We start from the raw sequence: 27,914 nt of genomic DNA, 5'->3' as shown, positions 1-27,914 counted from the left end.
GGGCCAGATTTGAATCCAATGACCAAGTATTTAAAATGTACATACCTTATTACCACTCTCTCTTCTGAGCCATTCAGACTTGTGGTTTTGTTTTGTTCCTCTCCTCTTCCCCCTCACTTCCCTCCTCTCTGCCCCCAAAATCTAAATGTTCAGAGGCTTTATCCACTTTTGATATGCATATATGCGTCAAGGAGAGAATAAACCTCTTAATCATTTCTTGTCAGTCTAAATGTAGAGGGTTTTTATATATTCTTTATCCAGAAAAAATATACCATACTGTACCACACAATCATGTATTTACCAGAGGGGGAAACCTGTAGGACTATTGCAACAAGTTTCTAGCAAATAGCCTAGGAAAGATGTTTTCATTTTCAAAGGACAAAACCTGCCATTATATATTTTTTTTTGTCCCCCCCCCCTCTGGTGCATCACCATCCAGAGTTTACAAGGAAAATAGACTGAACTATGATGTGAACCCCAAAAGAAACATATGCTGCCTCAATAATGTACTGAAATGTCAGGAAATCATGTGAGTTAGTGATGCTTTTAGTGGCTAGTTATAATTTGCTTTACCATCTGATAACGTGTGTGTTTGTAGATCAATTATCTCGAGAGCTCTTTGGAGCCAGAAGGTCATCTTTGGCAGATTTGTAATATACTTCTTTGTAGACATCCCAAGTATTTTTTTTTTTCCTTCCATCACTTAAGAGATCATCTTTCAATGTGTGTGAAGAAGGGGATTATCTAGTGCAGGGGTAGGCAACCTATGGCATACGTGCCAAAGGCGGCACGCGAGCTGATTTTCAGTGGCACTCACGCTGGCCATCGGTCCAGGGGGCTCGGCATTTTAATTTAATTTTAAATGAAGCTTCTTAAACATTTTAAAAACCTTGTTTACTTTATATACAACAATAGTTTAGTTATATATATTTTAGACTTATAGAGAGAGACCTTTTAAGAACGTTAAAATGTATTACTGACATGCGAAAACTTAAATTAGAGTGAATAAATGAAGACTCGGCACACCACTTCTGAAATGTTGCTGACCCCTGGACTATCTCAACATTTAATTTTTAAATAATTTAAATGTAACTGTGCCTGGACTGGTCTCCAAATATTAAACTTTGTTATACAGTAAAAAGCTTTGATTTGAACTCTTCCTCCAATTAATAGCCTAGCCATTCAGCCTTTTCTCTTGAAAAGAAAAGTAAAGGGATCCAGGAATACTGGATATGTTGGCTTTAGTGTATACTAACATGTTCTGAGTATTGTGTACTTGCCCCTTCCACCCCCCGCCCCGAGCTTGTTGAATGCCATGTTTTTTTCCTATTAAGTAAATAGTGTGCTCTTGTGCATACAAACAGATTTATTGTAGGCTTTAGCTTTTACTCCATTTCCGTTTGCCGCAACTGATTGATTTTACTTTTGGGATCTGGATTTACAGGTGTGTATATCTGAATTAGTGTTAGTTACTCCACCTGCTTGTTTCGTGTGCCTCTTAATCAGAATACTCCAGTAGTGTACCGTTGTATGTATTGTCTCTGGAGGGGGAAAAAAAATCTTGTTTTAATCAGGTGTTAATAGACACATCTTATACTGCAGTTTTTCCAGGTCTTGTGAGGGGTGGCTGTTGTCCTTGACCTTCATTGTGGTTCCAAGAATCCTGCTATTCCTCCCCCACTCTTTCCCCACCCCGTCCTGGGTTTTTATACTTCCTATCATTCTGGGAAAGGACAGTGACTTGACTGTAAAGGCTTTTAATTGGAATAATCATGAGTATGTTGACCTTTTGGTGAGCTCCTGATGAAATAAAAGGTTCTTGCTTGGAAGAGCAGTGAATCTACTGGGCCATGGACTGCTCTTCTGTTTTAGAAAGCTGCACCCTTCTAATGGAGACTCCTTCACTCCTACCTGGAAGACTCATGAATATAGCAACAATACTTCAGGTTTATATGCTTTAATGGGGTTGTTGTATATTGTCTGTGTATGATTACAGATAGGCTTGACAGAATTTGATTTTTTTAATATTATTTTAAAGCATTTATTAGATTTTTATTTAAATTTTCAGTTGTGGGAAATTATGGGGGTGCGGGTCAGGCAATCTGGGGGTCAGACAATTTTTTTTAATGACAATAGACATTGAGATCAAAAAGTTAAAGCTTCATATTAAAATACAAATTTTCGTCATGTCAAGATATACAAAATAAATATCCTTAAATCAGACTAAGTTCCTAGGTAAAACAAGAAAAATGCTGTTTATCTGTACACTTCAGTTATCAGTGGAAATACTGTTTAGTTGGTTTGCGTGTGTACGATGAAATCAAGTTTTACTGCCATTTGCCAATAAAAATCAAATCCTCCCAAGTCTAATTATAGAAGGTTCACTAAGTGGATGAGTGAGTTGTAGCCATCCATACTGAACTTTTTGATGTAGTACCAAGGTGTATCTTCAGATAGTGTGCCAAGGAAGCTTAGTGTTCCAACTTTTTATTAATCTTGTTACTTGAGATGCTTCTGCTCTTGCTACTTGATTGGTTTTTCATTGGTAGCAGTTTCTTTTGTCACTTATAGACAGGAGGATGAACTGGCAGAGGAGACAGTGACTATTTGGCTATAATAGGAACTGCAATTTAAAAACTTTAAACAACTGCACTTGAGACTTTGGCTCATTTTTATTCTCTGAAATGTAGCATTGTGTTGCTTGGAAAGTCTGTAAGTGTGATAGCTGTGTGACTTTATCACCAGTGCTTAATCCTATATATTGGAGGACATAGACTCATAGACTCTAAGGTCTAGTCTGACCTCCCGCATGATGCGGGCCACAAAAGCTGACCCACCTATAATTGGGGCCTTAAAATTATTGAGAATAACTAAGAACTGTACTTTTTCAAGTCTTTGATATGGTTTATAGGAATGCTGGCAAAGACAGAAATTGTGTTAGATTTTGCTTACAGGTGTCTTATGCCGTGGTTCGTAGGAATGAGTTTGTGACCCAGACTGACTTTCATAGGGAATCCAAGTTAGAGTTGTTCACTTCATCCTTGCTTAGGAACACTGTCCTTGAGCAAGCTTGTCAGATCTTGGCCTCTCCAGCAGGAGCCTTCAGCAAAAGATTAATAGTGAAAGTGGGAAATGCTTACTTTGTGGTGCCTCAGAGTCTTTGGTTTTTAAGGACTCTCACCACGTACAGGGTCCTCTAATTGTCTTTTTTTCCCTCTTTCTGACTATGATGTTTGTAGAAATTAAATCTGTTGGTCACTGAGTACTGTCTTGGTCCATCTAAATTTACATGAAAAGAGGAACCAGTGTTACTGTTACCCTAGTCGTTGAATTCATTTGTGGGTTTTTTCTTTCCATATTTAAACTTCTTCTTGGTTCCCTTGCTCTTTGAGGTTTTAAAGCTATGTAGATGAAGTACAGTGGAACCCTTTTTATCCAATCCAATTAGATCAGATAATCAGGAGAATGAGCAAAGAACTTTCTATCCCTTGTTTTAAGATGTGGAGTTGCTTTTATACTAGGTGACCCCTCCTGGAAAAACATTTAAACATACCCCCCTTCTTATTTACTTATCCACTTAACAGAATATACAAACTTCTAGGAGGCGGGACTCCAACTTCTCAGCCCCAGGTAGCAGGGTGGAAGCATCAATTTCCCATATTCCTGTGTGCGCACTGGTAGTTCGGTTAATATGGAGAGCTGGATAATGGAGGCTTGGATAAACAAGGTTCTGTTGTACTTGAAACTCCGTTCCAATGTATTTAACCTATTTTATAGAAAGTTATTTCCTGGTAACATAGTTATAAGTTGCTCAGTGAGCAGTCTTGAGACTTTACTGGCCGATCTTCATTGTTCTAGGATTCAAGCTTGATATAGCCTTGTTGTGGTTATGTTCTTTTCTTGGTGAGATTCTTCTCATCAAGTGTGTCATGTGGGATCTCTCCCTGCCCCCCAGCAGTTTAAAGCCATTGAAGCTGTATCCAACTTCGTTTCTCTGAGACCAATTCACTTGGCGTTGCAGTTAAGAGGGCCATTCCTAAAAGCTGTCCATCTCCATTTCTTAGTAATGTAATCTAGATAACCCATATTTAGTAGGTTACTTGTTACCCAAGGTAGAGTAGCTTCTACTGAGAACCTAAGGAATGATTCACTTGTTGCAAGTGGTAAGTAGTTTACATGTCCTTCAGGTTACTTCAAATTATCCCACTTCCTAATAAGGGGGGAAAAAGCTGTAGGATGTTCATTCACTGATTTGGTCAAACTTGAAAATCTCTTGTGGTGGAGAATTCTTGAAGTTGTGTTTTTACTCCTCAATGTGTCTTGGAAGCACCTAGTTCCTCCTTATAACTTTTAACCCCCCTCCCTGGGATGACTTCTTGGTTGCTTTTGAGGAGGCATCTAGATTTTTCCTTATTGTTTGATATGGGGAAATGTATGAATGTTCTTTAATACATCTCTTGAGCTACTTTCTAAAAGAGACTCTTGCAAAAATTTAGGTATTTTGTGTGTTTTTTGGAAGAAGACAAATTATCTTGTGTATCTGCTTCTTTGAAGATACCGGATACAGCAAGTATCTTCCCACTTATCTTCCATCTATTTTGTTGAAAAAGCAAATTAAATGAAACAAGGAAACAAAAAGGTCTCTTTCAGGATTAAAACACAAGGACACTATTGGCAGATGAAAGGTAGGCTTCTCCTGATGGTGTATATTGGAGCATCTCAATCAGGATAGTAATACAGAATTTCTAGCTCTGAGTGGTGTTAACTAAAAATGGCATATTCGTTCCAGATGCATTTTTAATGCATTGGAGTGATTTGACATAACTTGAATGAGAAGTTGTATGACATACTTCTCATTTTACTTCTCTGCCAAAAGCAGAGATATGAGGCATAAAGGCTAGAAAGCCTAGGATGTTAAGGATCCTGGCCTCAGTGAAATCTATAAGGACGTTTTGCCAAGGAGGCCACCATGGAATGCCAGTATTTTAGGGACAGCTTTGAAGGTCAGTGCTTTCTTGGATGTCCTAATTTGGACTCCAATGAGGAAGAGATGGTTCCTGATGCCCAGCACGACAGTACTGGAGTCCTTCCAGTAAGTATTATGTGCTGTATTATATTATAACTGTTTACTCCTGGGGGAATTCTGCACCAAAAAATTAATTCTGTGCACAATATTTTTAATGTCTGCAAAATTCTGCATATTTTATTTGTCAAAATAGCACAATATAATCACGCGGGTTTCAATTATTTAGGTAACTTATTTAAACTATAATACAGTCGATGGAGAATGGGAGTGGGGCGCATTGGCGGAAATCCCCATGCTCCCTTGCCTAATATAGCTAGGTTTTACTCTTTATTTCTAGTTATTAGTCAACAAATATATGCATCCATATGATCACTGTTACATCATAGGCAACTGAAGAGCAAATGAGGGCTGGGGAATCACACTCACAATTTATATTGGCTACTGACCATCTCCAGAAAGGTCAGTAGCAAACAGTTCATGGAGCACATTTTGATTAAGAATTTTTTTCAGTCAAAAAATATAGACCCAGTTCTAATCACTAAATCACCATAAGCATTTATAAGGCCATACTGTCCTTTACACCACTCTGGTCATGTAAAGGAGCCTTAAAACGTTTACACTTGTTTTATACACCTGGGGGAATTCACAAAGACCATGGGAACAATTCACTAAGCGGACAGGCCGTTACATTCTGCTCTGCCTGAGGGGACAGCCTGCGCCATGCCTATCTCCTCAGAAACACCCTGAAGCCTCCATGCCGAGTGTGCCGCAATAGTGAGCGAGAGGGACGGAGTGTCTGTCTATCTCTCATGACCGCCCGCCCCTTCACACACCCCCAGTGGTGATTTTACGTCTCTATTGGCTGCTCCAGGCGCCTGAACCGACTTGCCTGTGCTGCCAGGGAGGGATGCATGACTGCTCTTGTGGCTTCCCTTTGCTCCCTCGTCAGAAGTAATTTTTCTGTGGGGAAGCAAAGAAATTTGCAGGGGACTTGAATTCTGCACATGCACAGTGATGCAGAATTCCCCTAGGAGTATATAACTGTGTGTAGAGGGTTTGAACAACTTGTTCGGACTACTCTAAATTGGCTACTATCTTGAGCAGGTGTGAACTTAGCCTTTCCAAGCCTACTTTGAATTTTATCTCTCCCCCACATGCCCAAAACAGCGTTCATGCTGAAGAATTTAAGTTCTATTTAGTATTTTTCTCTGATGTATCAAATCCCACCAACCAAAATGGCACTCCCCAACCCCCCCTCCCTTCTGGTTGGCTGCTGTCCACTCCCCTTAACTCTGCCCCCCACATGCTTAAACTGGCAGTCTGCAGGAATTAAAATAAAATTTTTATTGAAATGGCAGGCATAGAAAGAGGAAAAAAATATTTAAAAGTACTTACCTTAGAGCATTGCTAAGGTAGCTAAATGCTTCAGAGTTGAGTATTTTGAGGAATGTTTCCCAAAGTGAAACATTTCAAAATGCATATAGTGCTTTATTTTGGCATGCACACTAAAGGCACTGCAGCTCTCTTGAGGCTGCTTGTATATGTAATGTTGTCCTTTCACACCTGCAGCAGCTCTGGGAGATAACATTGCTGCATAATGTCTTGTTGGTTTGCCCATTTCCTTTTGAACAAGACCATTCTCAGTCTTTGGTCTGTGGTGGTACATGTGCAGTTACCACCCCCATCACTCCCCAGGATTGGTACACGGATCCAGCCTCCATTCCAGGATTGACAGAATGGCTCTATGCAAAAGGAAAGTGTATTGGAAAATGTCTTACCCCATTGCAAGCTCATCCCAGACTTGGAAGATACTACAGGAATGGCATTCCAAAACTGAGGAAAGAGCAATGGTTTATTGTTGCCATGGAGACTAGGATTAGCACAATAACTACTTGTTCTGTTTGTCATCTCCCCCGGCTCCTACATCTCACGTGCTGTGGCCCCCACAGAAGGAATGTTTCCCCCTGAATGCCTGACAAATCTGTGGGTGAATTAAGAGAATCTTTGGTTCTGCATCCAAGAAGAGAAGAAAGACGAGTGGAGGGAAATCACTTTATGGAGAGACCGCGGAGGACAGAGAATTGACATGGGAGAGTGGAGAAATATAGGGACGTGCAGAAATGACTGCAGGAGTTGATGCAGAAGCAAACAGTCTTGCTGAAGAACACTTTGGTGCAATGTTCCCTCCCAGCATCTTCGCCCAGCCATGTCTTGCAGCCCCTGGAAAACAATGCATATTGAGAGCAGCACTACATTTTCCCCACATTTTTGCTACTGTCACTTGCCTCTCCCACCCCCAAGATTATATGAATAGGGGACACTAGGACTCCACTTGCACTCCTACAACTAAAAGTGATGGCTTCTTCCCTCATCCATCTGTGCCTGAGGAAAGAGCAACAGTCAGAAACCCCCCACCTACACACATTTGTGACCAGAATAGCATAACCAAGTATGCACTGTTATGACCCCTAAAGATTGCACTGTCTTTTGTTGTGGTTTGTGTTCAATAAAAGATTTTTTTATTTGCACTATTTTATCTTCACTAGCGCTTATATTGACAAAGATGAAATACCCTTTCATAAAATTACATGTGCGAGGAGCATAATGAAATATGTTCTTATAAAATTGTTGCAAAAAAAATAATAAAACTTAATTTAATGAAATTTCATTTCAATTTTAGTTTGTAGCCTCAGCCTGGGATCACAAGGCATCCCTGACTGTGGCCCTAATGATTTGCTGCAGTTCCGCTTCCCATTGCAGGTGAGTGCAGGACCTTTTCCCAGCCCCACCCCCCAGTGACACGGCTGGGGCCGGGGCAAGGAAAGCAGAGCAGGCTGGGGCCGTGTCGCTCCGCTTCCCGCCGCAGGTGAGTGTGGGGGGTGGTGTCTTTTCCCCAACCTCCCTGCACTCACCGGCAGCGGGAAGCGGAGCAGCCCGGCCTCAGTCCGCTCTACTCTGCCAGCTCCCAGCTGCGGCGCTCCGCTTCCTGCTGCTGGTGAGTGCGGGGAGGTTGGGGATAGGACGCCCCTCCATACTCACCTGAGGCAGGAAGCGATGGGGGGGCGTCCTATCCCCAACCTCCCCGCATTCACCAGCGGTAGGAAGTGGAGTGCCGTGGCTGGGAGGTGGCGGAGTGGAGTGGGCTGGGGCCGGGCTGCTCCGCTTCCCGCCGGTGAGTGCCTGTCAGGGGGCAGGGGTGTAGATAGGTGTCAGAGCAGTCAGGGGACTGGGGGTTGGGTAGGGGGTGGGATCCTGGGGGTGGTTAGGGACAGGGGTCTCTGGAGGGGGCAGTCAGGGAACAAGGAACGGGGGGCCAAAGCAAGTATGATATAATGCAGTCTCACCTATAATGCGGTGAGATTTTTTTTGTCTCCTGAGGACCGCATTATATTGGGGTAGAAGTGTATGTGGTACCAGTTAAGAATCTATATTCTAATCTGCTTCTGCTCCTCCTCTTATCTTAATGATGTTTTTGGTGGGAAAAGATAAAAAATATTGGAGGCCCTGTTTTGAAGAATTTTTACTATTTTGAGTACTTTTATCTACTCTGGATAGATGCTCTGCCAACAAAAACCTTACCATGCTGCAAGTAATTAATATTATGTTTGAAAACAAATGTTGCTGCATTATCTACTCAGGAAGAAAAGTAGCATTGAGCTTGGCTTTTGTTTTGTGTTCCTGAAAAGGAAAAATAGCTTTAACTTGGGAGTTATAGCCAATCTGAGACAATACATGTACTATATTACTAGTTTGCAGGTTGCGAGTATACAGTTGGTTGATGTAGTGACAGTGATGTATGTTTCTGTAGGCTGAAGTATAATCAACTTTTTATCTCTTTAGTAATTAGTCATAAAAATTAACACGAAAGCTGTTTTTTTTTCTCTCTAATGGATTGGATCAGCATAGAGCCCCTCTATATCCTGATATTTGTTAGTGAAGATAAAAGGATTGCTGCTATACTATGATCCAAATGAAATGGAAGTACTGGTTTCTCAGCTGACTCTTGGAGAACCTTCTCTGTGAAAGCTAGTACTGCATGCACGAAGGTCATGGATGATGTATTGCTTACCAAGTATTCAGTTACATGTGAAGTACTGAAAGCCAAATATGTCTCTGTCTCTTCCATTTGCCAAAAGTTTTGCTGTAGTTAAAATTTCTTTTTTGGATTATTATCCTCCCTTAAACATGCTTTCTAAGAAAATGCCACTTCTGTGACTAGGGATTAGTTGAAGTGAATGATGTGTTTTTTGGTGGGGCGGGGAGGAGGAGGAGGAAGAAAGATTGTCTAGACTGAAATGCATGTGTTATGTGGAAACTAATTCCTGTAGTGCATTTTTCAAAAATAAAAAATGCACACAGTTTTTTGTGAGAATGCTGGCTGGTATTACTACATGTGGTTAAAATGTTGCTACTGCACAAGATGTAGTAGACTTTTTGTTTTGTTCTGAGTTCTCAGTGTTGTCACACAAATCAAAATTTTTCTGAAGGTTTTTTGAAGATACTTGCTGGACTTTGTTTTACAGAGTCAAGAGTGGTAACCTCAATATTTAAGGGTGAATTGGTTGCCAGTTTGAGCCTGATACTTAATCCCCATATAACTTTTTATTGAAAAAGCTTTTTTCTCTGAAATTTGTCATGCCTACCTTAGGCAAGAATAGACTTTTGGGGAAAGTTTGAGGTTAACTTTTTAATCAGACAGGCCATTTTATGATGTCTGAAAAACTGGAATTTCTTTTACTGTTCAAAATGTTTTCTGTGTTCTTTGCAACATGGGGTCTCAAGTTTGGCATAGTTTCAAAAATTCACTCAGTTTGTTTTTGTTCTGTCCTGAAATCCAGTGAATATTCCCTATGAATATTTCAAACTTGGCAGGCTCAAAGATTTCAGCAGAGTTGTTGAGAGCTTGGAGTTTACAAACTCAGCAAGCGTGGCTTTTGAAGCTTATAAAAATCCATGAACTGTTTGTTCAGAGGCTAAAATGTCAGCAGGATCAAAAAGTCCAATGCAGGGACTTACCATTGCAAACATGTCAGATGGACTTTATAAACTAGAAGAGCCAAACAACTCCTATTGAAAATCTGGTCATAACCAGCCTGCTGTTGACTTCTCTAGCTCAGCTGGCCAGCAGTTCCTTCAGGTCATGAGAGTTTGCATGGGTTTACCAAAACAGACAAAATGTTAATTTATATAAAACCTACCAGGATGCTTGGACAGGTGATAAAAGCTTCTGACTTTCTGGGACACATTGGTTATATGTAGTATAGTGTGTAATTATAGGTAGATGGGCAACCTTAACTGTAGGTGGCACTAACACTTTCCATTACAAGATCCTGTTGTTAGTTACTTATTAAACTGTTTCTGGCTAAAATTTTCCATGTTGGGTGTCTCCCTTGGGCTGAAATTTTTTGGGGGACACAGGTCTGACATTTCTCAGAATGAAGTTAGGGGAAAAATGCATTCGTTGTGTGTGTGTGTGTGTGTGTATAGGAAAGTGTTAGTGCCACCTACATATATAATTTTTTTTTAAAGCATTGACAACCATTTCATTGAAAAGCTCTAGTGTTTCTATTTTTTGGAGGAGGGACATGAAATTTTGCAGGGTATTGCCTTTGTTTTCAGTGAAGTATCTTTTTTGCCATACCCGTGAAAATACACCCGGATTTAGCCTTGTATTGCTGCCAGTTACACTGTTAGCTCAAGTGGCGGATCTAATGATCCGAGCTCTACTGGGATGGGTGTGTGTGTGTGTGTGTGTGTGTGTGTGAATATGGTTCCACGGGATAATTTTTTTAACATTAAAGCTGTTTAAAAACATTAAGATTGTATGGGCAACCTTAATTCAGCCTCTGAGTATTTATGATCGTATTAATTACATGACTACATACTATTTTTTTCCATGGACCACTGCCTCATTCAGTGCACAGAATGGACTGTGCTCTGGGATTGAATCAAGGATGTGTAGTGAGAGAGGTCTGTAAGATCCTTTCCTCATTTGTTACGGAAGTTGGAAGATGTATATAGTGAATGATGTGGGAAGACAAGATAGTACAGGCAAGTGAATTCCCTCTTTGAGAATTTGGAATCTATTCTTGCCTCTACCACAGGTTTTATTTATTTATTTATTTATTAATGTGATGCCCGGCAAGTCACATAAAGCAAACCTTCACAGGTGGCCATTTTGTTCCTCATTTTCTGGGTGCTTGCTTGACACCTCAGCACTAACCACTTGGCACTAATCACTGTTCTGAACTATAAAGTCCTCTAAAATGCCAAGTACTTTGAAGAATCAGGCCCTAGACTTCTCAAATTGGGCATCCAAAGTTAGTTAGAATCATAGAATACCAGGGTTGGAAGGGACCTCAGGAGGTCATCTAGTCCAACCCCCTGCTCAAAGCAGGACCAATGCCCATACAGATTTTTGCCTCAGATTTCTAAATGGCCCCCTCAAGGATTGAACTCACAACTCTGGGTTTAGCAGGCCAATGCTCAAACCACGGAGCTATCCCTCCCCCAGACACTGAAAATGTAATTGGAGGGGAGTGGATGGACCAAACATGAGTGGCATTGCAATCCCTGTGCCTAGGTCACAAAGCCACTCAGATTTGGTCCATCTGCTCCTCTGTAGGTGGAGATGGAGTAACAGGCCAAACCTGAGTGGCTCTGTGAGCATGTCAGGTTGCAATTCCCCACTCAGTTTGGGGGTCTAATCAAATGTATTTTTATGGATACCTCTAAGATTTAACATAGTTTTTTAAAATTCATGATTTCCATGACCTCCGTGATAAAATTATGGCCCTAGTGATAGGTGGGTGATGAATCATGAAGCTTGTGGTCGATTAGTGGGAAATGTGGCAAGGTGGGAAGGTGTTGTGGGGGTTTGGATTTATATGATTAAGTTGGGGAGGGAAATCTAAGAACAAATTTTCTCACTTTCAGATATTTTTGTTTCAGTAATATGAATGAATTATTTATAGTTCTAGATAGTTATCTTGCTTAAGGCTTTGGCTATTAATTTATAGTCTGTAAACAAGACCAAATTACAGGTTTCAGAGTAGCAGCTATGTTAGTCTGTATCTGCAAAAAAGAACAGGAGTACTTGTGGCACCTTAGAGACTAACAGATTTATTAGAGCATAAGCTTTTGTGGATTACAGCCCACTTCTTCGGATGCATATCAAAGAAGTGGGCTGTAGTCCACAAAAGCTTATTTTTTAAGACCAAATTAGTTACTGCTAATGAATTTTTTCTTTTTTTTTACCCCAACTAAACAACGCAAGTTACTTTTAAACCCACCTCCACTAAGGAACAAAATATAAAGATAATTATTTTAGAAATCCTTGGTTTATGTTCCCTAATAGGAATGTTTGATTTCTCAAGTGTGTGTATGTGGAGAAAGGAACAGTCTTCAGAATGAATATGCATTGAAAAGGTCTATAAGAGGAGTATAAACACACTTAGCAGATGTTTAATTTTTGAGTTCCTTAGCTTTCATTTTATAATGTTAATGAAGCCTTGACTCTGAGCAAAAATAATAACTTTGCAGTTTGAGAGCTGATTTTAGTAGTTGCTTTTGCAGAAAACGTTAGGTTTCAAATTGCATAGTTTCAGTTCCTTTTTTGGTGTTCTCTCGGTTGGAATTAAAGGCATGCTCTGTTCCCTAATTCTGGTAGTCTGTGACCCTGTTAGTTGCAGTTATTGGCTTGGGAGTTTAAGTAGTCTTTCATGATAGTGATTGGCTGTAGGATAGAGAACAATTTGTTGGAGTACATCTGTGTAAAGCCTAGTGTTCTAAATCAGTCATGTGTACATAGTCTGATAGCTCAAGAGACTCATTACATTACAGTGTCTTGCACAAGGACGTTCACTGCTTCTGCACATCAGTATGGAAAGAGCTCATCCAGAGAAGCTGCTACCTGTATGTAAAAAGCTATGGTATAACTTTTTAAAAACACTTTTTTTAATGTATTTTGATAAATACAGCTTTCCCTTAGCCTGTTATCAGCACTGTCTTAGAACAGTATCATATCCTTGTGGCCTTGGTTGTGCCAGTAATTTCGTTTGAAAGAACCACAGCTGGAAATAATTTTTGTAGCATAGATATCTGTTTAGAAGTTTCTGTGTAACTGGAAGTTTTTTGATTGAATTGTTGGTCAGCCTAATCTAATAAAAGTAAGTCCTTTGGCTTGAGATAATTTGTTATCAAATTTTGAGTAAGATTTTTAATCAACAGTTTACCACTCAGTTTTTTCTTCACTGAAGGTTGTTTGACTATGGAGAAAAATAAGTAATTCTGTGTAACTGTGTGGCAGGCAGTTTCTGGTGAGGGATCTCAGGAGCTTGATTATATCCTACCAATCAAACTGTTTTTCAGCAGTGTTCTGCCTATATTGTGATTAGCATAGAAAGTTCAGTGTCTTTGTAAATAAATTGTTCCTTTGGGTTTGTTTTTAAAAAATTTCCCTTTAAGTCTTTAATAGTATGTTTATAAATTCCCTTTGTTTCCAGTCTCTACACTGAAGTAACGAACTTATGCCATTATGGGCTCTGGCTTTTTGTCTGTAGACGGGCAGCTTTTATCACAGGCATTTATCTCAGTGAAGTGTTCAACAGGGATTACAGTTTACTTAGAACACAAAGGAAACAAAAGATGATGGGTGAAATTTCCCTGAGATTTAAGTTAAAAGCCCACTGGAGCATTTAGCAGGTTTAGTGGACATTTTGATTTTTAATTGCATTAATCCATTACTACTGACACTACAATACAGTTTAAATGAATCTTTTTTTTTTTTTTTTTTTTTTTTTAAACACTCATGTTTTGTAAAATGCATCTAATTGTAATGGTCTTATTTGCTATGGGGGCTCTATAGTAGAGTGATTTTTTTTTTTTTTATGCCATTATGCAGTTGCCTTTAACTCTGGATGCAGAACTTGTATCAGCATTAATTATCTGTCAGGCGTATATCATTAGTGACTGTTACTTTTGTTTAATTAGATACTGGATAAAGCTGATTTGATGTTTGAAGGTAATCTGCTTTAGCTTTAAATGTCCAGGCATAGATTCGTTTCCTGTATTTTTAACTGTAATCTAGATTTACCTCTCTAGCTGAAGATATCTCTAAAAGATCTTGTAGTTCAACACCCACAGTACTGTCTAATAACTAGCATTGAAAAGGTCAAGGATGATCCCATAAGTTAAAATATTGAGGGCTGATGGCCTACAAATCATTTGGTGTTGGTTAGGGCCAGTGACCATCTGTGTCCAATCCTCTGTGTGCCAGTTTATACTAATACACCTGTCTCTCATGTTACCTTGTCCTCCTCCTTTCCTCCCTCACTTCTCTTGGGATTGTTTTATGGCTTACCCACCTGTTGCATATTGTCTAAATTGTAGTTTGTAATCTCTCTAAAATGTGGGCTGTTATTTTGTTTGTATAGTGCCTACTATGAAATCACCCTGATTGGGATCCAGAGGTGCTACCAAAGTAGTAGTAATGCATTACTTAAAAGTAGTATATATCCTGAAGGTGTTAGAGTGAGTGAGTGTGTGTGTGTGTGTGTGAAAATGACCTGTTTTTAAACCTTTTTTTCCTAAAAAGGATTATACATCTTTTTATAAAAACAAGTATATATTTTTATCTTTTAGTGTTCCTTACTCTGCATCTGTAAAAACTGATCTAAAATGCTGCTTTGGAGGCTTCATTGAAGTACTGCTACAGTTGTTCTAAACTAAGGGTATGTGTATACTACCTGCCGGATCGGCGGGTAGTGATCGATGTATCGGGGATCGATGTATCGCGTCTCGTGTAGACGCGATACATCAATCCCCGAATGCGCTCACCGTTGACTCCAGAACTCCACCAGGGTGAGAGACAGAAGCGGAGTCGACGGGGGAGCAGTGGCCGTCGATCCTGCGCCACGAGGATGCAAAGTAAGTCAATCTAAGTCGATCTAAGATGCGTCGACTTCAGCTACACTATTTTTGTAGCTGAAGTTGCATATCTTGGATAGATTTCCCCCCCCCCTCCCCCCGCCCCAAATGTAGACCAGGCCTAAGTGAAGGATTTTAAAGCGTGAATCCTGTTGGAGCAAGATAGTTGTTTGAGCTGCTGGATTTTGCTGGGACAAACAGAGTCAGAATTAAGGGGCTGGCTGGTCAGCAAAATCTCTTAGGAATATTTAATGTCTTTTGTGTACCTGGAGTCAAATTAATGGGGATGAGCCTTAAAACTCAAGTCTTCCTTCCAGTCTCTCCCATGATACTCTTAAGGTGGTTGTGATTAGCAAGAAGTTTCTAAATACAAAGATAGTTATGTGATCACAGGATTCTTATATACCCACAGGTAGAATTCCTTAAATAAATAAATAAATAGATCTGGTATACCTTAGAGAAAAATCTAACTCTTAGAATATTGCCTATTGCAGTGTTAGTGGTTGAAGTCTAGAAAATGGCTGTTGTCTTCTGTGTGTTTGGAAGTAGCAAGTGGGATAGAGAGGAGAGGAGGTCTGAAGTATATTGTTTTGATAATTTTGAAAATGGAAAATTAGTATGCAGGTCTGTGGAATTGTAGTGTTTTATTCTCAATAAAGTTTAGAGTTCTAAAGGTTGAAAATGAAGGTCTGTGCTGAAAAATGATAGAGTGAAATAAGCACTTTATTACTTTTCAGTTATCCATTTGTGTATTTAGTTACATCTGCTCACTTTAGTATAAACAAAGTGTTTAGTGTTTTTACTACTGCTAATCCTGCAGAAACAGTTCATTCAGTGTAGTAGCACTGGACTCTTTTGGTCAAAGTTGATGCACCTGACTTATGCATCAACAAACTAGTTAAGTAAATTCTTCTTTCAGGACCTCCTTTGCACTCCCATTTAAGCTGAAAGGGTTGTACAGGTGCGAGGACAGCAAAACATACTCATCACAGTACACTTGCCAGAAATGACTTACTTTTGCTTTTCCGGTCCCAGACTTAGTTCTACAGGGCTGGTTCCAGAAAAATCTTTCTACTTATAAACTGAGCAGCATTAATATTTAAATGAGTTAATAAATGTGGAACCCCTCAATGCCATTATTACCTAGTCACTCTGAGAATAAAACCTTAACTAAAGGCTATGTCTACTTTAGATTTTCTTACCTAAAATTTCTTACTGGCAAAACTCAACTGGTGGTAATCCTAGAGTTCTAATGTAGACTTTAGTGCTGATGGCTGACAGTGATATAACTGCCATGTCATCAAACCCTGCTTCAAGCAGTCCTGTAATTAGGACCCTATAATTAATAAAACAAAACAACCCCAAACCACCAGTGGCTGCTGGACCCTAATCTATGCTTGAGCTCCCACGGATGCTACCACTGGTGGACCAGTACCAATAGTAAGTTAGGAAATTATGGAGGAAAAAGTCTTGGGATAGACCAGGCCTAGGATAATATCTGATCTTTGTACCTAGGTGACAGTTCTGGGAGACTGGTTTCCTAAACTGCATTATTCCCCCCCAAAAAAGCTTGAGCGCTTATTACAGTAACTGGTATCATTTTTTGACTTACAGGCAACTCTGCATATGCAGGATATGATGTGTACATTGATGGGTGTGTGTGATTCAGAAATCTAGCTTTCTGAAAGTTTAAAATTTTTAGGAAATGGAGGGAAAGTGCGTTGTAAGTGATGCTACTAATATTTAAAAAAACTAGTAGCTATCTGAAGAGCACACAAAGCAAATGAGACATTTAAAAAAGCTGAAAACAGCTTAGTTGTGAGTTCCTTTTATGGTTTTTATTCATGTGAATTGTGCAGTCAAAATGAAAGTTCAGATAATGTCAAAACTTTGATTTTTTTTTTTTTTTTTTCAAAATAGGGGATATTGTATGTAATGTTCAGCTGTCTGGTGGATTCTTTCCCCTTTTGTATTCTGCTACCAAACTGTATTGATTAAAACAAAAAGGTTTTAGAGAGATGCCTAAAAGGCCATTTTCTCTGTTCTTTATAGTACCAAGCACATTATCAACACTCTACAAACACAGATAGTAAACAGGGTGACTGAATTAATTACGTATTTCTGTTTGAGGTATGAAATACACTATTTAGGAAACATGAACTGACTGTTCTACTAAGTGACCGCATATCAGTTCAAACAGCCTGAAACTATGAATGATTGACACTTACAAGGAATAATTAATGAGGAGGAGGTCCTAAACTCATATATATTTATATATTAAATATGCACTTATGAGCTGTTCTGGGTGTGTTTCAAATCATTAAAGATCAGTGTTAATCAGTGTCTACATTATAAAAAAATCATGATGTAGAAGATGAGGAACAGATAAATTTCACTCAACTCACACTTAAAAAAGAATGATGAAAATAAAGCCTTATAGCATACCCTAAAGGTCAGGAACATATTTGAGTTCTATCAGAGTGATGGTCAGGAGTCAAATTCCAGAGTTAAGGACTTTCCATTGAAAAAAATCTTGCCACCTACCACCTTCTTCCCTGTAAGGTAACAAGGATGCAGATCTTTTATGGCTATTTAGTAGAGCTGGCTGAAAAAAAATAATTTCCATGAAATTTTTTTAAAAATTAGTTTTTTAACAGAATGTGTATTTTGTTGGGAGGAGGGTGGGGTGGGGAAAGGTTTTCAACATTTTATCAACTAAAGTAGTGATTTTTTTCATAGCAAAAATTTTCATGTAGTCAAAAACCCGTTTTTGTGTTAGAATTAATCTAAAAAAAATTCTTTTAGGTCCAAGCCAACATCTTGAATTATACTGAATAACTTATGAGAAAATAGCATAGAGTACAGGACACAAGAACAGTATTCTCTGAAGGAGCCAAATAGCTGCATTCTGCACCAGCTGAATTGTCAGATTGGTCTGTGAGAGATCCCAAATATAGAGCATGACATTAGTCCAGTCCAGAGGTGATAAAGGCACGGACTATTGTAGCGAGGTCCCTATATCCAAAAGGAAAGGTGTTAAACTCCTCACAAGTGTAGATGGTAACTGCTGCTGCCTGAATATATGCAGGCAGCTCAGGATCCAGTGAGCCCAGAAAGCTGTGAACCTGAATTGACTAAAGGCAAGCAAAGTCCCTCTCGAGGAGGGGATGGGCTGTCATTCTGTCTGGGTTTCTCCTCCTTAACCTTACTAATATTACCTTTTGCTTGGTTTGAGCCTCAGTTGCCCATCTCTTATACAGGCCCTGAATCTGTGCTGTAGAAAAAGGAAGTCAAACACACATCCTGTGCCTAATTTAAAATGTAGGCATAAATCTGTGTCATGTAAATACTGAAAACACTGCAGCCCAAACAAAGCCCCTTTTGGCTTTGTGGAACTATATATGGGGCAGATGAGCATTGGCTCAAATTTAAAATTGGGGGGAAAGTTGCTCAAGCAACTGAGTTTGGCCCTACCAGGGTCCACAGTTGTATAAAGAATAACTCAAGGTTAATTGTTTCAAAAGCAGGTGGTGATCATTGTCCACCAGAGAGATTGATTTATTATATTTCATTAGATTGTAAGTCTGTTGGAATAATACTTTTTTGTGCATTGCTGGCAAGGTGTATTATTGCTGGCAAGTTGCTACTCTGCAATGTAGTTTGGGCAATAAGCCCATTTGAAATTGGTCCTGAGTATGAGACTGTATAACATTAGACCAGTTACACAGTGAGAAGAGATTGCACAGATGACAGAGTGGAAAAGCTCACTTCAGATTTAATTTTTTGTGCGTCATTATTGTCTGTTGGGCCAGGGTATGTATTAATACATATTGGCTGTGGCCAGCTGAGCTTGTTTAGGAAATGGCTAAAGTCTGCCAAGATGCATGCTACTCTGGATTAGTTATTTTTAATCACCTTCTAAATATAACATGTACAAACACCATATCTGAAATATTCTTTAGACAGAAAAGTGTATAATTGTACCTAAATATTAATCTTGGTTTAGTGACTACTTCATTAAGTGTCTAGTTTTAAGAAGAATAGTACACTGAAGAATCAAAACAAATTCTGGTTATAGTCTAAACTAGGGTTACCATATCTAATAAAAAAAAGAGGACCCTCCACGGGCCCTGGCCCCACCCATTTCCCCACCCCCTAGCCCCGCCCCAACTCTGCCCCTTCCCCGCCCTAACTCCGCTCCTTCCCACTCCCAGCCACGGGGAAAGGGCTGCCCCAGCACTACTGGCTTCACGGTTTGCCGGGCAGCCCCCAGACCCTGCGCACAGCTGGAGCCCAGGAGGGGAAGTGCCCAGCCGGGGGCACAGGATCTGGAGGCTGCCCGGCAAACCGTGAAGCCGGTAGCGCTCGGGCTTTGGGCAGCCCCTATGCCTCCGGATCCTGCACCCCCAGCTGTGCACTTCCGCTCCCGGGCTCCGGCGGCGCAAGAAGAGGAAGAGGAGCAGAGCCTCCAGCCGCGGGGGCTCTGCTCCTCCCCGACTCTTCGGCTCTGTTTAAGAGCCGGGCTGCCCGAGCACTACCGGCTTCGAGCAGCCCCCGTGCCTCCGGACCCTGCGCCGCCGGAGCCCGGGAGGGGAAGTGCCCGGCCGGCGGCTGGGGTCCGGAGGCAAGGGGGCTGCCTGAAACCCATAGCGCTCGGGCAGCTCGGCTCTTAAACAGAGCCGAAGAGTCAGGGGAGGAGCAGAGCCGCCATTTTCCCGGACATGTTCGGCTTTTTGGCAATTCCCCCCGGACGGGGGTTTGACTGCCAAAAAGCCGGACGTGTCCAGGGAAAAAGAGGGCGTATGGTAACCCTAGTCTAAACATTAAGTGTGAGAAGAGATTGAAAGAGTAAACTCAAACAATAAATCATTATTTCCATAGTACCTAGGAGCCCTAATTATGGACCAGGACCCCATTATTTTGCTAGGCACTGTACAAACAGAACAACAAGACAGTCCCTGCCCTAAGAAGCTTACAGTCTAAGTATAAGACGAGATGTATGTAGACAGATGGGGGAGTACAAGTGAACAGTGAATTGGCATTAGTTAGCAAAATGGTTGATGCAAAAGAGGAGGAGGGAGCCAGTAGAGGGAATCAGAGCGGGATAACATGGCCAAAGTGACAGGTTAGGAAAATGATCTGATTAGCAAAATTCTGAATGGATATGAGCTGGTCAAATTGCATTTGTCAGGACCAGAGAGAAGGATGTTGCAGTAATTGAGATGTTGAGAGCTTTGGTGAGAGTTTTAGCTGTATGGATGGATAGGAAAGGCCTTTTCTTGGAGACGTTATATAGAAATAATTGGCAAGATTTAGCTATGACCTGAATGTGAGAACTAAGTTACGAGTCAAAAATGATGCCCAGGTTACTGGCTTGAGTGACAGGCAGGATGGTGGCGTTGTCCACAGCAGTTGAGAAAGGAGGTGAAAGTGAGGGGGACATGGGGAGGGAGGAGGGAAGATTAGGAGCTCTGTTTAACCATGTTTATCTTGAGCTGATGGTTAAACATCAGCAAGGAGATGGCAGAAGAGACAGGCCAAGATTTTAGTTTTGACAGGAGACAGGTAGACGTACAAAGGTAGATCTGAGAGTCATCAGCATAGAGATGGTGTCACAGGGTCTTGTCTAGGCTCCAGCCTGTAACCAGTCTCCTGGGGGTGACTTGGATAGTGTGCCGGGCCCCAGAGACCAGTTCAGTTCTACAAGGGGCAGGCCTGTGGCCTCCAAGACTCTTAAGATTGGGGCCTTCGGCACCAATGATCTATCTCTCTCCATGGCTCCCTGCAGTGAATCCAGCCAAGCCAGAGTCCTGTGGGAGGCGTGTACTGTATCCTCTAAGGGCTCAGGGCTCTCACTGAGTATTTGCAGTGACACGAGGCTGCTTTTTTTTCAAAACAAGGTAACTATTAATCACCTGGCATACAGAATCTAAAGGTGCATAGATTAGCACAGAGAGGTGGAAGTTAAGTCAAAGTTCATCCTGGCCTACCCAGTGCCATCAGCCAAACTGTGATGGACTCCATTCCTGGCTATCTTCTTTGTCCCTCTTTGTCTCCACAGGTCAGAGCTTCCTAGTCCCTCCAAAAGTGCCCATCATCTTCCAGTCTCCAGACGTTTTTGTATTCTCCAGCTCAGTTCAAATGTTGTGCATGCTGGGGTTTCCTGCTGTTAGGTGTTTGTTGTTCAGTCATTGGGGCATCTTTGTCTTGCTGGATCCTCTGTTGATGATGGGGTTAGTTTCAACCAGTTCTTTAATGACCTTATTTGTTTCTCCCAGACAGCTAACTCACATGCATACCTCATGCCTTCTGTGCTGTTCTAGGAGCAGATTAAAAAAAACCTTTTAAAAATGCAAAGTGCAGAGAGAAACAGGGGCACATATAAGGGTCATAAAAATATGACAGAAAATTCCTGCTTTGACATACACCTCTACATAACGCAGTCCTCAGGAGCCAAAAATCTTACCGCGTTATAGGTGAAACTGCGTTATGTCGAACTTGCTTTGATTCACCAGAGTGTGCAGTCCCGCCCCCCAGAGCACTGCTTTACCGCATTATATCTGAATTTGTGTTCTATCGGGTTGTGTTATATCTGGGTAGAGGTGTATATGGTAGTTGAATTTGTGTTTGTAGATAAGATTACCCAGAGAAGGTGTAGATGGAGAAGAGAATGGGGCCCAAGGACAGAGCCTTGTGGAACCCCCACTGAAAGTTAAAGTGGGAATAAGGAGGGCCCTCCAAAGGGCATGCTGAACGAGTGATTAGGGAGGTAGGAAAACCAGGAGAGGACATACCGTCTCAGCACTCAAAGTGGGTGGGTATTCTAACCTTTTTAATTTTTTATTTACTTGTGTTGTGATACAGTGCCTAGGAGACCCAGTCATGGACCAAGATCCCATTATGCTGCTATAGGCCACTCATTCTGCTGCAGAATGCTTCTACTAGCCTGCAGTACTGGGTTGTCTCCTCGCTGCAGTACTTCTGGGGTCATTGCAAGCTGTGGTTTAAAATCCATAATCTTGGTGCTCCCTCTTTCCCAAGCTGCCTAGATGTCCTGCCTACAGCAGAAATACCAGATGGCCCTGGCTTCCTTTCTAAAAGACAATTTTCCTAGCATTAGTTAGCAAGTAGTGAGTTTGTAAGGGTTAAAACCCCTTTCTTCTAAGCTTTCTGCCTTGGGGAAGGAAGTATGTTTGGTGCATTTGGTCTGTGCAGACACCTTTCTTGTGTGCACTCTGAGACTTTCCATTCCTCCTCTAAGTGGGAGTATTGTAGAACAGGCAAATAAGTGCTCCGAATTTAAGGTATGCACAGTTTGTGGATGTCTGTTATAATGGGTAGCAGAATGGGACTTGTACCTTGCCTATTCTCATCCAGTCTGCCAGAGAAAAGAGCTCTGTATCTTAAAGGCAGGAAGGGGTCTCAATCCTACTCCTCACAGCCTCGATTTCACCATTGAGAGCAAACAGCACTGGGAAGTCCATACTGTCCAGAACATAGAGATAAGACTGTTTCTCATACAGTCAAATCATTAGAGTATATTTTGGGGAAGGAGAGATTAAGTCTTGCTGGGTGTATTTAAATGCCATCTGTCTTTAATGAGTACAGCTCTAAGGGGTACCAAAGTCCCTCCTACAATACTCGTATGGGTGCTCAGCAGTCTGGGGAAGCAGGTGAGCATTCTTTCAGTTTTCTGTGGCTCACCAGCAGAATCTTCCCACAACTACAGGAATTCATCCTAGGGTCTGTCCTAGGGCAAAGTATCCACAGATGAAAAACATGCTGCTCCCCTTTTAGAAACAGCCAGTAAGAGGCATGTCAGAAAAGCACTAAATCACCCTGCCCCTTCTCCCCTCCCCACTTTTTTTGGGACAGCATAGTCATTGCTTATAAAAAATATATATATATATATTCAAGAAGAGTAAAAGGTCTAATAAAAAATAAAGGAAGGAAAAAATCCCCAAAGCATTTAATTCCTATTCCTTAACAAAAAAGAGCAAAACTGAAATTTCAATCTATTGAATTTGTCCAGAATGAGTTTTAACTTTTGCTTTTGTTTTCTACCCCCACTGCTCTCTTCCGGCTTTCTTTTTGTGTCTGTAGGATCAGCACAAGTAATATTTCACACATGGAAACCACTGGAGACTGCAAAGGGACAGTTGGTAACGCTAATCAGTTTATTCTGTGCTGTTTACATGGAATTGCCAGAGAAGGGAAACTAAATAGGTTCACACAGTCCTAGTTAGTTTACTCTTTATCCAGAAACTAGAATGCAGGCTTATGCCTCCTGACTTTTTTTTTTTTAAACGTGAAGCTATAACAGCTGCCTCTTTAGCTTTATTAGCTAAAACTGGCCTGGCAGGTTTTATATGATTATTGGAAGTCTATACCCTATATATCTATCTTTAGCAAGAGAGACGCTATGTCTTGAAGTTAGTATTATAGTTTAACTGAACAGTTAATTACCTTATGTCTGACCTAGGTTTAAAATACCTGTTTTTTGGTTCTAACTGATTTTACAAATATGATGCCCCTAGTGTAGTATTGTCTTCCCAAAGAATGAAGGTTATGAATGATATGCTTTCTGGATGTAAAATGTTTGTGGTTCCTAGTAGTTTATTCTTGGAAGAATCTCTGCATAAATTGGATACACTGAGATAGCAGTGTAACAGGACGGTTTACAAGGGCACGCATGCCTTTTAGTAATCTAATCTCAATAGATGTTCCGCTTTCATGTGATGGAGATTTGAAGGCCACTTCTGTATGTGCAAAATTGGCAACGTATCTCTTTCATTTGTGTCATTAAGAACGACGGATGGTAAATAGTAATGTCAGCTTAAGTGATACTGCAAAATACAGTTTCAAAATGTGGTGTTGAGAAACTTATTCCACTTGTAGCTTTTTTTTTTAAATGTTCACTTGTTCTATCTGCTATTACACTGTGGACTTTCACAATGGTCTGGGCAAAACTGTCTTCATTTGATGCTCTAAAACTTTTCCTTTAAACACCATATTTAAAGCAATGTAGGTGACTTGAAAATCACACTTTTTTTCTCTGAAAATCGTATACCCTATATAGTTAAAAGTAACCGCTCAAATACTGTAACTGAAAGAAGGTAATGGGGCGAGATTTATTTTCAGTTTAATTTGTGTTTTTTGATAGCACAATGTCACATACTGGACTGTTGTGTTCTTAAGCATACTTGAGGCATAATTTAATTTTTTATTCATTTGTAATACTTAGTTATTCCTTCCTTCTAATAATTTTTCTTTCAACTTGTCTGTCTTTCTGATAATGGGTTGCCCAGGATTTAATTAATCTGATGTCATGCACCAGAGTCATGTAAACCCTGATCCTGCATCATGAAAGTCAGTGGGAACTTTGCCATTGACTTCAATGAGTTTGTATGATGATGTGCATAGATAATTATTATACTTGTCTCCATGCTTTTGTGATGTTATACCCTTTGTCTATTTAGCTCAATATTACATTGGGCTAATTTGCAGCCTTATTGAATAGCAGACATATCTCCACATGACCCTGTAGGTCTTTTTCAACACTACTCTTTCCAGACTTTTCCGTCCTGTTGGATCAATGCATGACATTGTTTTTTCCCTAGATATATTACCAGGGTGCACTTCCGAGAGTCGATCCAGTTATTCATGGCGGACAGAATGAAAGGTCTTCCTGTCTTTTCTCAGCGAATTTCGTCATTGATCACATCCTGCATCCTGGAGTGCTACAACCTGGCGAAGGGGCCCACTCCTCCGATCACTGCGCACTCCACCATCATGGAGAAGCCTTAGGACCTTAATACATTTGGGAGGGCAGCCAAATCTGGCCAGCACCTTCCACAGGGATTCATGATTCATGGAGTCGAAGGCCTTTGTCAAATCGATTTGAAGGCCATGTACAGGTCCTTATTTTGCTCCCAAGACTTTTTCTGGATTTGGCAGGCAATGAAGATCCTGTCGGTTGTCCCGCGGGATGGTCTAAAACCACACTGAGATTCTGGCAATATTTCCTCAGCAAGGGGAAGTAATCAGTTTAAGAGGATATGAGCAAGAATTTTCTCTGCTGTAGATAGCAAGGCAATGCCTTGTTAAGTTGGAATGTGGAAGTTATCTCCTTTCTTAAAGATTGTAACAATGTTGGCGTTTCTCGGTCTTCTGGAATCTTCTCATTATACCAGATATGAAGAAAGTTTGTGGAGCTTCCTTAGCAGTTCTTCACCTCCAAACTTGTAGACTTCAGGTGGTATGCCACCTGGCCCTGCTGCCTTGTTGTCCTTGGTTTGCGTATTTGGTGGTGGTGGTGGGGGGTCGGCAAGAGATTCTTTCATGTTGTTGAGGTATAGATAAAGAGAATTGACTCATGGTTCAGGAGTAACTCAAAATGCTCATTCCACCTGGCTTTGATGGCTTTGCTGTCCTTAAAATACGTTGACCCCTCTTTGGGCTCGGAGTGATGTGGAACCATGAACCATAAATGGCTCTTATTGTCTGAAAAAAGCTCCTTATGTCATGTTTATCAGCATAAATCTCAATCTCCTTGGCCTTTTCTCACCACCACTTATTTTTAATGTCATGGATTTTCCTTTGGGCTTCAGCCTTGAGTTGCTTGTATGACTCCCCCCCGCCCCCCCCCCCCCCCCCCCCGCTCATGTAATATGTCATTTTGCCATATGCAATGAGCTTTTCTTTTCTGGTTGAGCAGGCCCTGAATCTTAGCATCATTTTCATCAAACCAATCTTGGTGATGGTGGGTGACACAGCCAGTGAACTCAGCATATGCTGAGAGAATGGCAGTCTTTAATCCCTTCCAGAAATTTTCATTATCATCGTCAGCTATAGGCATAGTGGCGAACCTTTCTTGGAGACACTACTGAAGTTTCCCGAGTCACTATATCTTCAAGGGACTTGACACTGAATTTCTTTTGTACAGATTTTGCCTGCCTTGAAGTGATCTAGAAATTCATGGTAGATCTAATAAGGTGATGGTCTGTCCTACAGTCATCGGTTCCAGGCATGGCACCTTTGATGCGGACATCCTTCTGATCTCGAGCCTAACAATAGCATAGTCAAGAAGGCACTAATGCCTGGAGCGAGTCTCTCTCCAGGTGGTCTTATACGTTTTACTTTGTCTAAAGAGGGTGTTCGTGATGACCAGGCCGTGTCCTACACATTTGCTCAGGAGGAGGATGCCATTGGAATTGGCCTTTCCTACTCCTCCTTTTCCAATAGTGCTATTCCAGAGATCTGACTCATGCCTGACTCTAGTGTTAAAATCTCCGAGGAGAATGATCTTGTCCTCCTTGGGAGTGTTGGTCAGGACTCTGTCAAGATCCGTATAGAATTGTTCCTTGACAGCATCAACTGTTGGGGCATATGCCCTGATGACAGCAGCAGACTGGTTGTTTCTGAGCTTAATACGAAGAGTCATAAGACATTCTTTGATTCCCACAGGAAATTCTGTAAGCTGACTGACAAACTTATTCCTACTTGCAAAACCGATACCATGAATGTGCCTGTCCTCTGCAGATTTTCCTTTACAGAAAAAGGTGTGGCTTCCATTTTCTTCTCTCAGTTGACCTTCATATGGGCACGTTGTCTCACTCAGGGCAGCAACGTTGAGGTTTAGTTCCCTGGCAATGATAGCAGTTCTTCGTTCCGGTTGTACATCATCTTTGTCCATCAGGATGCAAACATTCCATGTAGCAAAAGTCACTGTCTTATAGCTTCGACTGCAGGCAGAGTGATCCCACTGGACCAGGTAATCCACTCAGGAGTGGGTGAGACAGCCTAGGTTTAGGGCACCTTTTCTAGCCCTCTCCCCGTGCAGGGTGAGCAGAGGGGATCCTAAAGAGGACTGCTCAGTCATGATAGTAGCTGCCGAATTACACCCCTGTCTCAGTCCAGGTGCCAGACGACAATCTAACTACTGCCGCCTATGTGCAGATTTGTGGATAGGGACTGCCAGATTCACTAATCCTGTCTCCGTCACCACTGGTCTGTCTCCACAGGATTTGGAAGGTTGGAAAGATGTTATTTTCCATGGTAGAAGCTTGCGCATGATTTCTTTTAATGTGGGGAAGCTGGTGTGCCTACAAAGACGACACGATCATGACAAGCTGGAGGTCTGGGGCCCAGTGGCAGGGAAAGTCCAAGACGACTAGAGATCTCCAACTTGCTGCAGCCTTCATCCGCTTTCATAGCTGCTGAGATCCAAAGAACCTCTTCTGCCTGATCCGCAGTTGAGGACTTAGGGGATTGGACTGTGCTTTGTCTGGGACCTCCCCTCAGACCTGTTCACGTTGGGAGACCCTACCAGGAGCATGAAGCTCCCAAAAACATAGCTCTAAGGATCATTGGAATATGCAAGCCTCTTCACCACAACAAGGTTACTATGCTACATCAAGGCCCTCTTCAGGGCAATTTTAAGTTGTACAGATAGTTGCAGAGTGACTTTGACTCTCATACTATTTGTTCATGCTGGCAAAGCTTACATAGACGGTCTCTACAAAAGTATGCTGTTCAGCATATTTTTCTACAGTCTTTGGATTGAGTTTTAGTTCTAAGTCATTTAATAAACCAGCACGGGTTATCTTATTTAAGTAAACTTCTTCCACTGTTGAACATAAACTGCTTCTTGTCAGTATCTTTTATCCTTAAACTTTAATGTTTATTTCTTGAGGAGGAGCAATCTAGAACCTTGGAAAAATCCAGTTATTCTGTGAATCTGAACACTGAAATTTTTTGGCCTAGCATTTTATGAAGACAGTCTGATATTTCTGTAGTGCAGTGCATTTATTTAGAGGCACTGTGACCTGGAAACATAAGCTATTTGCCTTCAATTTTAAGGCCTTAAAGACCTCTATCTGTCTCTTGTTCAACATCAAAAGGCTGCCTCCTGATTAGCCAGATGTCAGTCACCATCACTCGTTAAAATTTCAAACAAACA

General features: G+C 41.1%; 1 protein-coding gene across 14 annotated transcripts in view; it reads left to right on the top strand.

Moving 5' to 3' along the window:
- SLC4A7 (solute carrier family 4 member 7) overlaps positions 1-27,914 on the top strand; it is a 155,589-nt gene that overhangs the window by 36,341 nt on the left and 91,334 nt on the right. The window contains exon 1 of one of the 14 annotated variants that reach the window (XM_034760811.1): positions 12,817-12,940. The exons of 12 other annotated variants lie outside the window; for them this stretch is intronic. In XM_034760811.1, the coding sequence (XP_034616702.1) occupies positions 12,908-12,940 (33 nt within the window). In that variant the 5' untranslated portion in view covers positions 12,817-12,907. Of the gene's footprint in view, positions 1-12,816; positions 12,958-27,914 lie in introns of those variants that run through there. One more of the 14 variants, XM_034760814.1, reaches the window with a different exon arrangement.

The sequence above is a fragment of the Trachemys scripta genome, chromosome 2 (genome assembly GCF_013100865.1).
Source record: "Trachemys scripta elegans isolate TJP31775 chromosome 2, CAS_Tse_1.0, whole genome shotgun sequence".
NCBI lineage: Eukaryota > Metazoa > Chordata > Testudines > Emydidae > Trachemys > Trachemys scripta.
The sequence above is the reverse complement of the archived record's forward strand: the minus strand, read 5'-3'. Positions and strand labels throughout refer to the sequence as shown.